This window comes from Stenella coeruleoalba, assembly GCF_951394435.1.
Source record: "Stenella coeruleoalba genome assembly, chromosome: 10".
NCBI lineage: Eukaryota > Metazoa > Chordata > Mammalia > Artiodactyla > Delphinidae > Stenella > Stenella coeruleoalba.
Genome location: NC_137156.1, coordinates 50,252,325 through 50,267,980, shown reverse-complemented (window position 1 = coordinate 50,267,980; position 15,656 = coordinate 50,252,325). Strand labels below are relative to the sequence as shown.

Below are 15,656 nucleotides of genomic sequence, written 5' to 3'. Positions count from 1 at the left end.
AAAGATAAGACTTGTTTATGCATGGAAGAAAATGAAAATTAGGTCTGTAGCTGACACATTACTTCTAGTGACCAAGCAATATCCTCATGTCTTATCCCTACCTAATCTTACAGATTCTTTTTCATAAAAGACACAGAGGGATTGGGAAAATTCAGAAAAATGATCACTGACATTTCAAATTTGTTCATTATATAAACTTCAATTTCAGTGAGTGGTCTTCCTGTGGGCTAGAATACATCTTATATATTCTGTTATAAAATGACTCCATTATTATTTAGCATTTAATATTTAATTATATAACATTTGTTTTAACGGAGTAATGATAGGTGGTAGATAATCTCTCTCCATTCAAGATCATTTGTGTACTTCTGACAATACTTTACTAAATAAACTAGTTATAATTCCCGAAATCCTCTACATGGAATAATGTTACAGGTCGAGATCTTCTTAACTTTGGTTTATATTCTGCAGTTTTGATTCGAACCACTTATCTATGATTTGAACCAGTATTAAAGTTCTGGTTAAATATATTTCTCAAATACTATGTTATGCAGAGAGTGGAACTATTTTTAAACTGCATTGGGATATAGAGTATTAGGGAATAGTAATGTGTTCCACTAATATATAAACCACTAAGACATTCTGTAATTATAAGAATTAGAGGATGAGGATATTATAGAGTAGAGCTAGATGACAGAACGTAAAAAGGGTGAACGCACAAAAGCTGAAAGCGATGGATGCTGCTAGTCCCTTCCTGCTGCTATAACAAATTACCATAGGCTGGGTGGCTTATAAACAACAGAATTTTATATTTCTCACAGTTTCGAAGGCTGGAGGTTCAAGATCTGAGGCCAGCATGGTTGGGTGAGGACCCTCTCCCAGGTCCCAGATTATCCTGTCTCCTCACAGGGCAAAGGGGCAAAGGGTGTTCTGTGGGGTCTTTATAAGAGCACTAATCCCATTCACCAGGGCTCCACCCTCATGATCTAAGCATCTCCCTAAGGCTCCCCGCATCTTAACACTGTCACACTGGGCATTAGGATTTTAACATATGAATTTGGTGGGGGTAGGGGACACAAACATTCAGATCACAGCAGGTGTTTAATGCCAAAATGGTCTGCATGGTTGGTTAGGCCAGACATTAAGATTATGTACTTCATTATGAAATTAAGATCAACCCCCCAATGCAGGGAGAGATCCAGGTTCTGTAGTACCTAAAACTACAGACTGGGGGCAGGAGGATTCATTAAAAAAAGAATAAAATTTATAAAATTGGTTACAAAAATGAATATTCATTTAGAATGAAGAAATGTTGCAACAAATCAGCAATTTTAAAAAGCTGATAATTTTTTTAAAAAACATAAGCATTGGAAGTGTTGAAATAACAATGTTAACTCCCTGACACATTTCAAAAATAATTCTCCTTTGTTTTTGGTCTGCATACTCTTTCTCTCATCATATGACAGTAATTTCATAATATTTTCCGTAGAGAGAATAAAAAAGTAATTCTGTCTGTCCTCTAGTGGCTGATAGAGAGGAATAGATATTATTTTTTTTTAGGAATAGATTTTATTTTTATTTTATTTTATGTTTTATTTTTTATTGGAGTATAGTTGATTTACAATGTTGTATTAGTTTCACGTGTACAGCAAAGTGAATGAGTTATACATATTTTTAATCGATAGTTTAGAATATTTTTTTTCTTCAGCCTCACAACTCATTAATGGTAATGGCTTATAAATGGTTGGGATGACAAATTTGGGGACAAAAAATTGGGAAGACTTTTGCATAGACTTATCTTTTGGCTTCAGATCTTGCAAATAAATCTTTTTCTCCTCCTTCCCATATACTTGCAGTGTTAGGGGCCAGAGACAACACACCTAACACACTAGGATCTCGTGGCCGTGTATGACTGCCACAATGCCCAGAAGATCACACAGTGGGCAGTTTGAGATTCTTGGAAACCATTCTTACCACAGGACAGCTAGTGTTAACACAAACATGCATGTATCCAGACTAAGTTCATCTCTACCAGCGTCCCCTCAGTGGAATTCCAAAATACCACCACCACTTGGGAAAAGTGAGGATGGGGCAGCTGACATGGAAAAGGACAGGGTCTTAACCAGCTGTTATCAAAATATCTTTTGCAAATTTTCCAAGCCCATATGACCATGTGAACACACTTCTAGGCAATAGAAGAATGTGGCTTTTGTGGGGCTAAAGCTTATGTGTCCAATTTGGATGGTCATTGGACTTTTTAAGAAGAATACAGAATGAAGATATAAGATTAGATATAGGACTATTGAAAAGGGTGGAGAAGAGGAGGGACCCTAGAGCTTAAATTTCATCAGCTTCTAAGCAAACCTGCTGCCATCTCTTCTCCACCAGCCTCCCCAGCCTCCCCTGTACCCCTCCCCATACCAATCAGGGATTTCCACTTTCAGATGTGAATCCTTTGTGGTCATTTGCACCCATGCTTTCCCACATGCTGTTTTTTCCGCCCACAGCCTGCTTTCAGCCTGCATCCCCTGGTGCCCTTTTCTGGATGCCTGCTGTGCTTCCGGGCATCTCCACGTGTTGCCCCAAATCACAGCAGCGACGTTTCATAACACATTATGTCTTGAATGTTCAACTTTAACTTAGCAGCCATTTTTCACAGATCAACTGTGCTTTGGTGACTTAACATCTGGATACATCTGTTTTTGATCTTCATGGCTCTGTCTCATCCAGGCAACCAAGTCCTGTTTATGCTTCCTTCGCTGTGCCTCTCACATCTGTCTTTTTCCATTCACTCCCTTGCCTCTGCTCTTGTCTGGGAGCACTTCACTTCACATATGGATCAATGTTCCTGTCTCCAAATTGTGTTTCCTGTTCCCAGGCTCCAAGTATTGATACTGTAATCTGTCCTGCACACAACCTTAAGCTTTATCTTCCTAAAACAAAACTTAATTTTCACACTTTATCCAAATGTTAAAAAAAAAAAGAAAGAAAATCATGAAATGCTAAAGAGTATCTTCCTTCAACTGATATTCAAGGGCTCTGGACCTTTTTATTTATTTATTTATTTTTTAGAGCTCAGCTTTTTATTGAACGTGTTACTAAAGAGGTTTAGTCAAAAAGACCAAAGCCCATGCCACCATCAGACTCTTCAGATTCTTGTTTCTTTGCTTCTACTTTCTTATTCTCAGCTGGGGCACCAGTGGCAGAGGGGGCAGGACCTCCTGCTGGGCAGGTCCACCAGCTCCCACATTGCAGATGAGGATCCTGATGTTGACACTGGCCAAAGCCTTTGCAAACAAGCTTGGCCAGAAAGGTTCAACATTTATACTAGCTGCTTTAATGGGGGCATTGATTTTATCCTCAGTGCCCATCACCTCATCATGGTGGAGGATGAGGGCTGAGTAGATGCAGGCGAGCTCCAAGACGGAGGCCATGGTGTAGGCGAGGGCTAGGTGGGGGCTGCTGGACTCAGTGCTAGTTGCGGGATGAAGCGAGGGCCTCACCCCAAGGACCAAGCACCTTAGCGGCAGCTGAGGAAAGCTGGACCATCTTCACACAGTCTCCGTGATCATTAGCATATAAAAAAAATCTTATTTCCAAATGTTCATAAATTTTCCTCTCTTCTGTCTGCAAGTGATTCTCATTTTTTTTTCAAATTTAGAATAATGCAATGCCTTTGCTAAAAAAAGGAAATGATTGCTTTTTGATGCACATCTGAGTACCTATGACTCAATAAAGGACGTCATTTCCAGACTGCCAATTTCTACGGTTTGCTGGTTTTCCACCAAAAAATCCAACACAACCAGGCACTTATGAGAGCTCCATTGAGTGATATCATCTCAAAGGGCAGAAGCGTATTTGCATATTTCACATTTACAAAGATATGAGTCATACAGATCTTCTTTAAGCAGGGAGACTGCTCCGTGGTGATGGCTTCCCATAGAAATGACCTGGGATTGTCCTGCACGGCATTCATCAGGCATGTTCTCATTTTATTCTATTAGGAGAGAAGAGAGAGCAATGCCAGGCTGATCGATGTGCTGGTGAGTCTTATGGCTGTATTTTAGCATGAACTATATTACAGGAGTTAGGCAAACGTAAGAGAATTTACTACTCACAGGGTAATGGCTCACTGCAGTGTAAGGGTGTCCCAAACACGGCCTGCTCTTGCTCTACTTGCTCCCCAGTGCTTCACTGAGAGTCTTTTTCCTGTTTTGCCTTACTTTTGAAAGCATAGATTCTCTTGCCTTACTGATCTCTTTATACCCTTATCATTTTCCCCTGAGTTATTTGGCGCAATGGCAGCAGTGCGACGCCGAGGCTGATTTAACATCATCCCCCAAGTATGCAGCCCTGAGCTCAGAGTCGAATATTTTAAGACTGAAACATGTAACACATCTGTCAGGCAATGATACAAATACAGTTCCCTGTCAGAATGAATGAATGAGGTAATCCAGAGTATGGATAAATTGCAGGGAGATGGAAGATGCTAGAAACTGCGTTTTGCCAAAAAGCATTTCTGAGTAATTAAGTTATTTGAGGGAGAATGATATTCCTTTGTTTGGGGTTCGAACGCATTTTTTTTTAACCAAGAGACCCTGGTGGTAATTCCTAAAGAATGAAAGTGAGGTGAGAAACAGATTCAGCTATACACACATAATGGAAAAAGTGTGTGGTCCTTTTCTGGGCTATCTCATGAGAAGGATATATTTTTTTCTGTAATATTTTGTAAAATTTGCTTAACCAGGTAGTTCCTCTTTACGTGATTACAGTCCCATTTTTGTATGTATTTATTACAAAAACCAGACATGAGGATAAACCCAGAAACCACTAAAAATGCTTCAACATTGATAGAAATGGACCTCATCATAAAACCTGAAAAAATTCTCAACAAAGAGAAAATAATATCCCCAAGTTGGTTGTTTATACTGAAGGTATATAAGCTCCTTCCCACAGGGGAAGGGTGTGAAAGGATAGATATGTCAGATACGTGATTAGAAACAAGAGGACAAGTAAGTCAGGCAGAGAAAGACAAACACCGTATGACATTGCTTACATGTGCAATCTAAAAAAATGGTACAAGTGAACTTAATTACAAAACAGAAGTAGAGTCACAGATGTAGAAAACAAACTTATGGTTACCGGGGAAAAGGCAGGGTGGATAAATTGGTAGATTGTGACTGACATATACACAGTACAATATATAAAATAGATAACTAACAAGGACCTACTGTATAGCAAAGGGAACTCTAGTCAATACTCTGTAATGACCTATATGAGAAAAGAATCTAAAAAAGAGTGGATATATGTATATGTATAACTGAATCACTTTGCTGTACACCTGAAACTAACACAACAGTGTGAATCAACTATACTCCAGTAAAAATTAATTTAAAAAAGAAAGAAATGAGAGGACGGAGTGCAGCCTGTACAGGGAAGGTTAAGTGAAAGGAAGGAGGAGACCAGGAGGACTACGTCCCTGGTTCCTCATTGATCATTCAACTGGGAAGGAAGTTCCCAACTTTACACACCATTGGCCCAGTTATTTACAACTTGGGATGTGTCATTTGAAGCAGCCATTCAGTTCTGTGAATGGTCCACACACACTCAATTCTCTTCATCTGGAAACAGAGGTGAAAATCTCACACTGAAGATCTAAGATAACAATGACCTGGCAGTGCCATGTGAGTAGAAGTTATCACTAATCTCATTTAACCCTGCACGCATCTAGAATCCTAGTGTCCTGATACCATCTTCAATAATATCTCAATGTGACTCTTACATACAACTAGAACTATATTTACAAGTATGTGAGTTATTAGATCTTTATTAGAATAGGACTGTACATCACAGTCTAGTATCTTCTCGAGACTATACTGCATTGTTCATTATTTTTCAGCTGCAACTTCGAAGAGGAGAGAAATGATGTCAATGTTCAAACAGGCCACTTATCCTTTTTTGTGCCATCTCACCTAATCGTGGTGTTTGAAAGTTTGGCAAAGTGGAATCTACTGCCTCCAGATCAGTGCTCTTGTTCTATGTGGGATACCCTCCTCCTGGCTCCCACTGGTAGGAGAAAACCTACATATCCTAACTCAAATTCCACCTCCTCTGAGAAACCTGTATCACAGGCAGATTTATCTCCTCCCTGCTTAAGGCTCTATCTAGGGGCACTTTTCCTCCTGCCTCTGCTGGTGATAAATATTCTGTGCAGTATTTCATCCTTTAGTAGCTATCCCTGACTTGGCACACTGGAGAGTTGAGGACAGGGTGTGGGGCCCTGACCCTCAACACTTATGTATACACAGTAAGTCCCCTACATATGAACCTTCAATTTGTGACCTTTCAAAGAGGCGAATGTGCAGCTGGTTCCAGCAAGGAACCAGAACCTGTGCCATCAACGTCAGGCGTGAGTGAAAGTGCAGCTTGCCCTTCGTCTCCTATTGCTGACGATTCTTCAGCTCTGCCATCTCCCACCTCCTCTCCCTCCTCCAGTCAGTAACTCTTCTTGCCTGTTCACTCAGTGCCAGGCCCTGTATGCCAGCTGTTGTACTGTACTACTGTGCTTTTCAAGGTACTATACTGTAAGATTAAAAATGTTTTATTTTTTGTTTGTTTTTTATGTATTATTTGTGTGAACTTAAACAGCTGATTGTATTAGTTGGGTACCTAGGCTAACTTTCTTGGACTTACGAACCAATTGGACTTAATGCGCTCTCTGAACAGAACTCGTTCGTATGTAGGAGACTTACTGTACTGAGGACCAGTCTTTCAGTTGGTACTTAATCATTTGCTAGATGTTGAATTTTACCATAAAAATCTTGTCAATAGTGATTGTTCTTGGTAGATCCAGGGATAATCCAGAAACTTAAACCCCAATTATATTCTTAGTTTTATGAGATAAATGTATGCTGTGCTATATGGTTGTGAAAACATGGCATCTTGAGGAGAGGCTGTGCCTGCCTTTCTACTGATGGGGGCCTGTGTGAAGAACAGAAAAAAGGAGACATGGAAAATAGATCCCCTCCTTTCTTCTCCTTCTGCAGCTCTCTGCCAAACACCTGCTAGCCTGCTGCTTATAGATAGAGTTATAGCAGCTGGGCTAAGCCAAGAGAAGTTATGGAAATATATTTACTCATCACTGGCCAAGAATACGCTCATCTTTTCAAACATAGGACAGTCACACATGTCTGTCAAAACTGTGAGGGAAGTGAACTCCATATTCTAGATCTCACTATGTATGTATCAACTAAATTTTGCCTGTTACAAAAATACAGAGATAGAGAGAGCTCATAAGATCTTTGTAAATATCAATATATGTAAATAAAGGTCTATTCCATTATAAACTGAACTTGTGTATACTTGAATTAAAAATTCATTTGCCTATCAACACTGAGACGTAATTTTTAAATTCTGATTTTAATAAAGATATTGAAATAATTGTTACAATGTATTTTTCCAACTAGTTTGGTAAATAACTTCTTTCTTCATATCACATCCTCTGATGGCTATGGGACATGAACATAACTTTCTTTCTGCTTCATATCAGATTTGCATGTGTGTTTAAAACAATAAAAACTCCATTCAGTGGCTATTTGTGAGTGATGATGGAAAAGATCCATTCTTTGCTGGAAAAGAAATATATTTGTCACAAATAGCCACCAACTTCAGTGGAGAAAATTATTTGCACACTGAACAGGGAAACTGCCAAAGCGAAGAACAGAGCATCTGCTGTGGACAAGGGTATAATTATCTTGCTCATCCAAACACTGTTGAGCGTAAAAGTTTTACTCTCTCTATGGCAAGATGCTCTGCTCAGACTTTTTTTTCTGCTTAGACTTTTAACACAACATTATTAGCAAATAATAACTAGTTTGGTAGTCCTGTCAATAACAACAGTCCATTTTTTGGACCATTTCCTGAAAAAATAGAAAGCAGACTCTAAATCTGATGAAATTAACCATTTAGGTGCCAAAATGATCAAAAGCATCAGTCCTGTCCAATCGTAAACCTTTCATATACCTGCATACATCGTTTGACATAGAATTGTAAATTTTTCAAAAAGAGGAAACATTTTATCTTTCTGGTTCTAGATTATAATTTACTGTACATTTCTATGAACTATTTTCTGATTCTTAATGTTTTCTTTCCCAGCTTGGTGAGGCCAACATTACTTTTATGCCACTCTACCTTTATTTAGAAAGAAACGTGAGTGGACCATTCTGGTAGACCAGATGGATAAAAGAAGTTTGTTTATAATGAACAGATACCAATGATCATAGTTAGCGGTGCTTTTCTGAATCTGCTGTTGCCAATTCTAACTTTTCTCTTGGGATTTCAACTTGAGATGGGCAAGAGACTTGAGTATGCTCATAAAACCATTGGAACAAGGGGGTTAGACTTCCTTTTCCAATTGCTTACATGTAATTGTTGTCTTTTTTAAAAAAGAAGAAAGAGGGGATAGGAATCATGAGGCCATTTCCAATCAATGCCTTTAATAGGCAGGCCTGTTGAAATAACGTCATGCCACTGTTTTTCCCCAAAACTTCCAACCTCTATCAGCAACAGCTGACAAGTTCCAGTTAATTTGAAATTGTGTGTTCTCTCCTGTGAAGAGCAGACCACACACACAGTATTGGAAAACACCCAGTAATATCATGATTTCCCAAACAGAGGGCTCATCATGTTCCTTCTTCTGTGCATAAAATAATAATGTGTCCTTTTTTATTTAGAATAGAAAACTTTCCCATCCATTTAAATTTTATTCTTTAGTAGCAGGGGGAAGAGGAAATCAAATATTGAAGTCTATAAAAAAAAAGTAGAAGTGACAATTTCCTCCAAGGTTGGTGATTCCAGACACTGGCACAAATTCATCCAACTGGGTGTCTCAAGAACATATTCCCACATGAGGATCCAAAAAGGAAAGTGTCACAGAACTGACAGATTGGCTTCCCTTGCCTAGATCAGTCTAAGGGAGCTTTTAGGCAATTTGCATACTAGCTGTCAATGACAAGGTGTGTGTCAAGGACTTGAGAGTGGCCAAGAGAAGCCTCATGGAAGACATGGCTTCATGACTGATGTGTGTGCATGCTGATAGGCAAAATTTATTAGGAGGCTGCCAGTTTAATGGAAGCACTTTTTTTTTTTCCTTTCTGAGTTACTGGCTGCAGCAGTTCACTATAGGGTCAAGACCAGAATAATCTTCATCCCAAATAAAAGACACACTGAAGTCTCGTTCTTTCTTTTGGTAAATCACACCCAAAGTTGTGTTCTCATGCCTTCACTTTTTATATTACATATGCATTGGAAATATTTTTTCTAGTCTTATGGTTGAATATTTAAATGTTGAAATATTGACAGCTGCCTGGTTTATCGAATCTCACTATCTGAAATAAAGAAACAGTGGCTAACAAATTGGAAAAACTACAAGAAGTAAATAAATTTGTAGAAACATACAAGCTGCTAAGACTGAATCAAGAAGAAACAGACAATTTGAATAGACCAATCACTAGTAGTGAAATTGAATTTGAAATTGAATCCAAGCAAACAAAGGTCCAGTACTGGATGGATTCACAAGGGAATTCTACCAAACATATAAAGAAGAACTAATACCCACCCTTCTCAAACTGCTTTTAAAAAATTGAAGATGACAGAACACTCCCAAATTCATTCTACAAGGCCACCATTACCATGATACCAAACCCAGACAAAGACTACAAAAAAACAAAATTACAGGCCAATATCTTTAATTTTGTATAGATGCAAAAATCCTCAACAAAATATTAGCAAATCAAATTCAACAACATATAAAAAGGATCATACACCATGATCAAGTTGGAATTATTCCAGGAATGCAAGGATGGTTCAATATTCTCAGATCAATCCATGGGATACAACACATTAACAAAAGGAAGGATAAAAATCACATGATCATCTCAATAGATCCAGAAAAAGCATTGGACAAAATTCAACATCCATTCATGATTTAAAAAAACTCTCATCATACTGAATATAGAGAGAACTTATCTCAGTAAAACAAAAGCCATTTATGAAAAAACCCACAGCTAATATCATACTCCATGGTGAAAAGCTGAAATTCTTTCCTCTAAATTCAGGAAAAAGACAAGGATGACCACTCTTGCCACTTTTACTTAACATAGTATTGGAAGTCCTAGCCACAGCAATCAGACAGGAAAAATAAATAAAAGGCATCTAACTTAAAAGGGAAAAAGTAAAACTGTCACTATCTATAGATGACATGACGCATTATATAGAAAACCCTAAAGTCTCCACCAAAAAAAACTATTAGAACAAATAAATGAATTTAGCAAAGTTTCAGGATAAAAGATGAAGTATACAGAAATCTTTTGCTTTTCTATACACTAATAATGAATTATCAGAAAGAGAATGTTTTTAAAATCACATCAAAAAGAATAAAATACCTGGGAATGAACTTAACTAAGGAGGTGAAAGACCTATATTCTGAAAACTATAAAACACTGATGAAGGAAATTGAAGATGATACAAAGAAATGGAGAGATGTCCCATGGTCTTGGCCTGGAAGAATTAATATTGATAAAATGTCCATGCTACCCAAAGCAATCTATAGATTTAATGCAATCACTATCAAAATACCCATGAATTTTTTTCACAGAACTAGAACAAATATCTCCTAAAATTCATGTGTAACCACAAAAGACTCTGAATTGCCAAGCAATCTTGAGAAAAAAGCAAAAAGCTGGTGTTATCACCCACCCAAACTTCAGACTATACCACAAAGCTACAGTAATCAAAACAGTATAGTACTGGCACAAAAATAGACAAATCAATGGAACTGAACAGAGAGCCCATAATTAAACCCACACAGCTACAATAATTAGTCTTTTTTTTTTTTCTCATGGTACGTGGGCCTCTCACTGTTGTGGCCTCTCCCGTTGTGGAGCACAGGCTCCAGACACGCAGGCTCAGCAGCCATGGCTCACAGGCCCAGCTGCTCTGCGGCATGTGGGATCTTCCCAGACTGGGGCACGAACCCGTGTCCCCTGCATCAGCAGGTGGACTCTCAACCACTGCGCCACCAGGGAAGCCCTACAATAATTAATCTTTGACAAAGGAAGCAAGAATATACAATGGGGAAAAGACAGTCTCTTCAATAAGTGGTGTTGGGAAAACTGGACAACTACATATAAAACAATGAGATAAGAACATATCCTCACATTATATATAAAATAAACTCAAAATGGATTAAAAACCTAAGTGTTAAGACCCAAAATCATAAAACTCCTAGAAGAGAATATAGGCAGAACACTCTTTGCCATAAATTGTAGCAATATTTTCTTGAATCATCCTCCTATGGCAAAAGAAATAAAAGCAAAAATAAGCAAATGGGACTTAACTTAAAAGCTTTTTCACAGCTAAAAAAAAAAAAAATCAACAAAACAAAAAGACAAACTACTGAATGGGAGGAAAATATTTTCAAATGATATGTCCAACAAGGGGTTAATATCCACAATATATAAACAGTTCATACAACTCAATATCAAAAAAATGAACAATCCAATCAAAAATGGACAGAAGATGTATTGAATAGACATTTTTCCAAAGATATATACGTGGCTAACAGGTATGTGAAAAGATGTGCAACATTGCTAATTATTAGAGAAATGCAAATCAAAACCACAATGAGATATCACCTCACACCTGTCAAAAATGGCCATCATCAAAAAGTCTACAAATAACAAATGCTGTTGAGGATGTGGAGAAAAGGGAACCCTCATATGCTGTTGGTGGAAATGTAAATTGGTGCAGCCACTATGGAAAACAGTATGGAGATTCCTCAAAAAACTAAAAATAGAATTACCATATGATTGATCCAGCAATTCCACCCCTGGGTATATATCTGGAAGAAAATGAAAACACTAATTTGAAAAGATACATGCACCCCGATGTTCACAGCAGCATTATTCACAATAGCCAAGATTTGGAAGCAACCCACATGCCCATCAACAGATGAATGGGTAAAAGAGATGTGGTACATATATACGATGGAATATTACCCAGCCATAAAAATTAATGAAATTATGCCATTTGCAGCAATGTGGATGGACGTAGAGAATATTATACTCAGTGAAAGGAGTCAGAGAAAGACAAATACTGTATATCATTTATATGTGTAATCTAAAAAAATAAAACAATTGGATGTATATAGCAAAACAGAAACAGACACATGGATATAGAGAACAAACTAGTGGTTACCAGAGGGGCGAAGGAAGGGAGGAGGGGCAAGATACAGGTATGGGATTAAGAGATACAGATTATTATATATAAAATAGATAGGCAGCAAGGATATATTGCATAGCACAGGGAAATACAGCCATTATCTGGTAATAACTTTTAATGGAGTATAATCTATAAAAATACTGAACCACTATGCTAGACACCTGGAACTAATATAATACTGTAAATCAACTATACTTCAATTAAAAAAAGAAACAGTAGCTGCCAAAGCCAATGTGAATATTCCTGTTGTCTATCATATTCTGGAAAGTTTCATCCTAGTCCTACAGTCTACTGTAGGATTGTTTCAGTGAAGCAATGCAAGAAATTAATTAGAGAAGCATCAGTTCTATGTGTTAAAATATTGTGTTCTCACAACTTGCTCTTTTGACTTTGACCACATAAATTACCTGCCACCATGGTCAGAAGGCACATGGGTAGCTCCAAATGAACACATCTTCCATAATTTACACTCTATTATAACGCCGCCTCATATTATGCTGGTCTGGCCCATAATATTTTTCTTTCACCAATGGTTAACCGTAAGTTTGACACAAGTCGTTTTGATAACCACTTATACATTGGGATTTATTCTCTTGAGATGCATTGTCTTGTAACACGGCCACCATCCTGTAAGGAAATTATCCCAACAGCATAATTTCTTGAAATGGGTTTTTACAGATAAGCTTTAAAGACAATAATGTGTAGTCATTGAAAGGAAGACTATGTTAAGAGTTAAGGCTAAAACATGTGCCATTTCAGTCACAGAATATTCTGCAGGAGAGAGAGGCTCCATGGAGAGTCCCTGGAGGCCAAGACAGCATATGGAGAAAGAGGCCATGGAAAGGAGAACTGAGGTGCCCCAACTGAGGGTTCTCCACAGAGCTCCTGATAAACGGATCTGTGTAAGTGACCCTAGGTGGCACCACATGGAGCAGAAAGCCTACCAGGTCAATGCAGAGAATCACAACCTTATTCAAAAAAATCAACAATTTAATAAGCAATATATCATACTTGTTTTTAGCCACTTTGTTATCTATTGCTAATTTTTATGCAGAAACAGATAACTGAAATAACCACTTAAAAATGCAACTTTTTTCCGAGATCCTGATGGACAGCTAACTAACTTGCTGGGTGACATTTAATCTGCTAGAGGCTGTTTTCTCATCTATAATATAAGCAAGTTGAACTATGTGACCTCAAGGTTCCTTCCAGCTCTGAGAGTCTATTTCATTCTGCACTGGGATTAGAATAAAGGTTGTTAGCCATCTGACTGCAACAGCAAACTAATTATGCAACATTGCAACCTTCAAGGGAAGAGACTTTAGTTGGCAATCCTGTCCAATATAAATCCACCAGATAACAAAACATCTTTTGTGAAAAGGGCTTCAATCTCAGCCTCATCATAGCTGAGCATTTTTGATGTAGATTCTTCAACTCTGTATTATATATATTCTGAAGAAAACAATTGTTTTGTGTTAGTGATTATATGAGATGCGTGCTTTTCAAAAGAGCTAGGATCTGCTGCTGTAAGTTCATCCCACTATTTAGAAAGAAAAGGAATAAAAATATAATGTATATGATGACATTAGAGAGTCAGAAATCTGTACCTATTTACACATATAATTTCCCTAAGGGTAATTTAAACACCATTATCAAATGGTTTATTCTGTACCAATTTAGTACCAAGAATGAGATTATGATTGCTTTTTAAACTTGAGGACTTTTTTTTCCCTTAATCATCATTTTTATAGTGTTTGTGGTGTGTCATACATTGTTCCAAACATTATACAGATGAGGAAACTGAAGCATATAAACATTAGGTACACAGTTGACGTGTTAGAGCTGGTCTTATATCCCGGGAAGTCTGGCTCCGGATTCTGTATCCTTACACATAGATGTACTGTTTTGACCCATATGAGAAGTAAACCCAAGATCATGTTGTTATTTAAACCAAATTCTGACCGAGTGAGCTAATTAACATGATAGTTATATATTTAAAACGTTGAAGAATTATGTCAGAACTGTTTAGCGATATGAAGGTATTACAGAAAAATCAAAGACCAACTTAACTCAAAACAAAAATGTAATTTGGATGCAAACTAAACCAAAATATTTTATTTACTCAGTTTTCAAAAAGGCACCTATTTTTAGAAATGCTTTCTCTAAGTTCTGCACTGTCTCTTAAAGACATTAATATTTATTCACTAATTTTATTTCCATTCATAATGTGAATTATCCTATTATTATCCAAGTGAGAATATTTACACACATGCTAGAAAATCTCAACAACCTAATTTCATGATGTTGATTTCTCCAGACTAGCTTTGGGGACACTGATTTGTACCCACTGTAAAGAGGACTGTGCTTAGAGTCATTTCAGCCACAGAAGCAAGTGTGATGCCCGAGTCTAACTCAGTTATCTCTTAGGGAGAAAAGAGAGGAGGCTGTAGGAGTGCTTAAGTGCCTGGTTAAATGGAGACCCTGGAAGCATCTTCCTAGACTGAGATCTTTGACTCTATGTAACCTAATCACACTCAGATATTGCAGCGGCCTATATTATAATTCTTTAAATCTGCATATTTGAATCAAATTATAATTAGTGTATAGTATCTGCCTGTACTAACATCCTTTGACTATTCATATTTTAATCAAATTATGCTGAGTATATTGATGAGCAAAATTGCCCCTAATGTTCAGCCATAGAGCACAGTAGCAGAGAATGGGACCCTGAAAACTGCTGAGGTTTGCATACAAGCTTCCTCAAGGTCATGCTGCCTTGGAGAGGTTATTGAACATCTCTGAGCCTCAGTTTCCACATCTGAGAGCTAAGGTTAAAAATAGTACACCCCTCTTGGAGCTGCTAGGATGATTCAGTGAATGGAGCAGATGTGAACGACTTAGAACAGTCTCTGCGACTGAGTAAGCACGTGTAATTGTTAGTTATCATGATCATTTGTATTGTTCCTGCTCATAAATTTATTACTGAACTGCACTGGCATCTACATTGGCTCTACAGAGTGTACCAGGCAGCTCTCCATGTGAGAGCTTCCACTCAGGACACTATGAGAACAGCATGTGTCTGATTTTCATAAATATGATTTTTATGATGATCACCCTTAACATTAAGATCATTTCTTCCTTGGCATTAGAAACCTGCATATAGGTAAGTGACTATAACACACAGACAGCAAATTTGAGCATTTCAAAATTCTGTCGATTTTAGCTATAGCTCTACAAGTTAAATAAAAAGAAGTGAAATTTCAATAGAATGACATTTTGCTAATCCTGTCAACAAAAAGTAAAACTAAAACAAAATGATTAAGCCAAAAAACTGTGCATGTCTGCGTGTGTGAATACACAAACATGTGACTTTTTTA

At 37.5% G+C, this 15,656-nt stretch overlaps 1 protein-coding gene and 1 pseudogene across 18 annotated transcripts in view; both read right to left on the bottom strand.

Annotated features, from left to right (window-relative positions):
- RBMS3 (RNA binding motif single stranded interacting protein 3) overlaps positions 1 to 15,656 on the bottom strand; it is a 1,083,479-nt gene that overhangs the window by 564,802 nt on the left and 503,021 nt on the right. For 4 of the 17 annotated variants that reach the window (XM_079935193.1, XM_079935203.1, XM_079935205.1 and 1 more), the window contains exon 1: positions 11,861 to 12,197. The exons of 10 other annotated variants lie outside the window; for them this stretch is intronic. In XM_079935193.1, coding sequence (XP_079791319.1) covers positions 11,861 to 12,037 — 177 coding nt within the window. In that variant the 5' untranslated portion in view covers positions 12,038 to 12,197. Of the gene's footprint in view, positions 1 to 11,860; positions 12,199 to 15,656 lie in introns of those variants that run through there. 3 more of the 17 variants (XM_079935202.1, XM_079935206.1, XM_079935197.1) reach the window with 2 other exon arrangements.
- Positions 3,058 to 3,455, bottom strand: LOC307192206 (large ribosomal subunit protein P1-like; annotated as a pseudogene). The gene has a single exon. The product of its transcript is annotated as a large ribosomal subunit protein P1-like (transcript).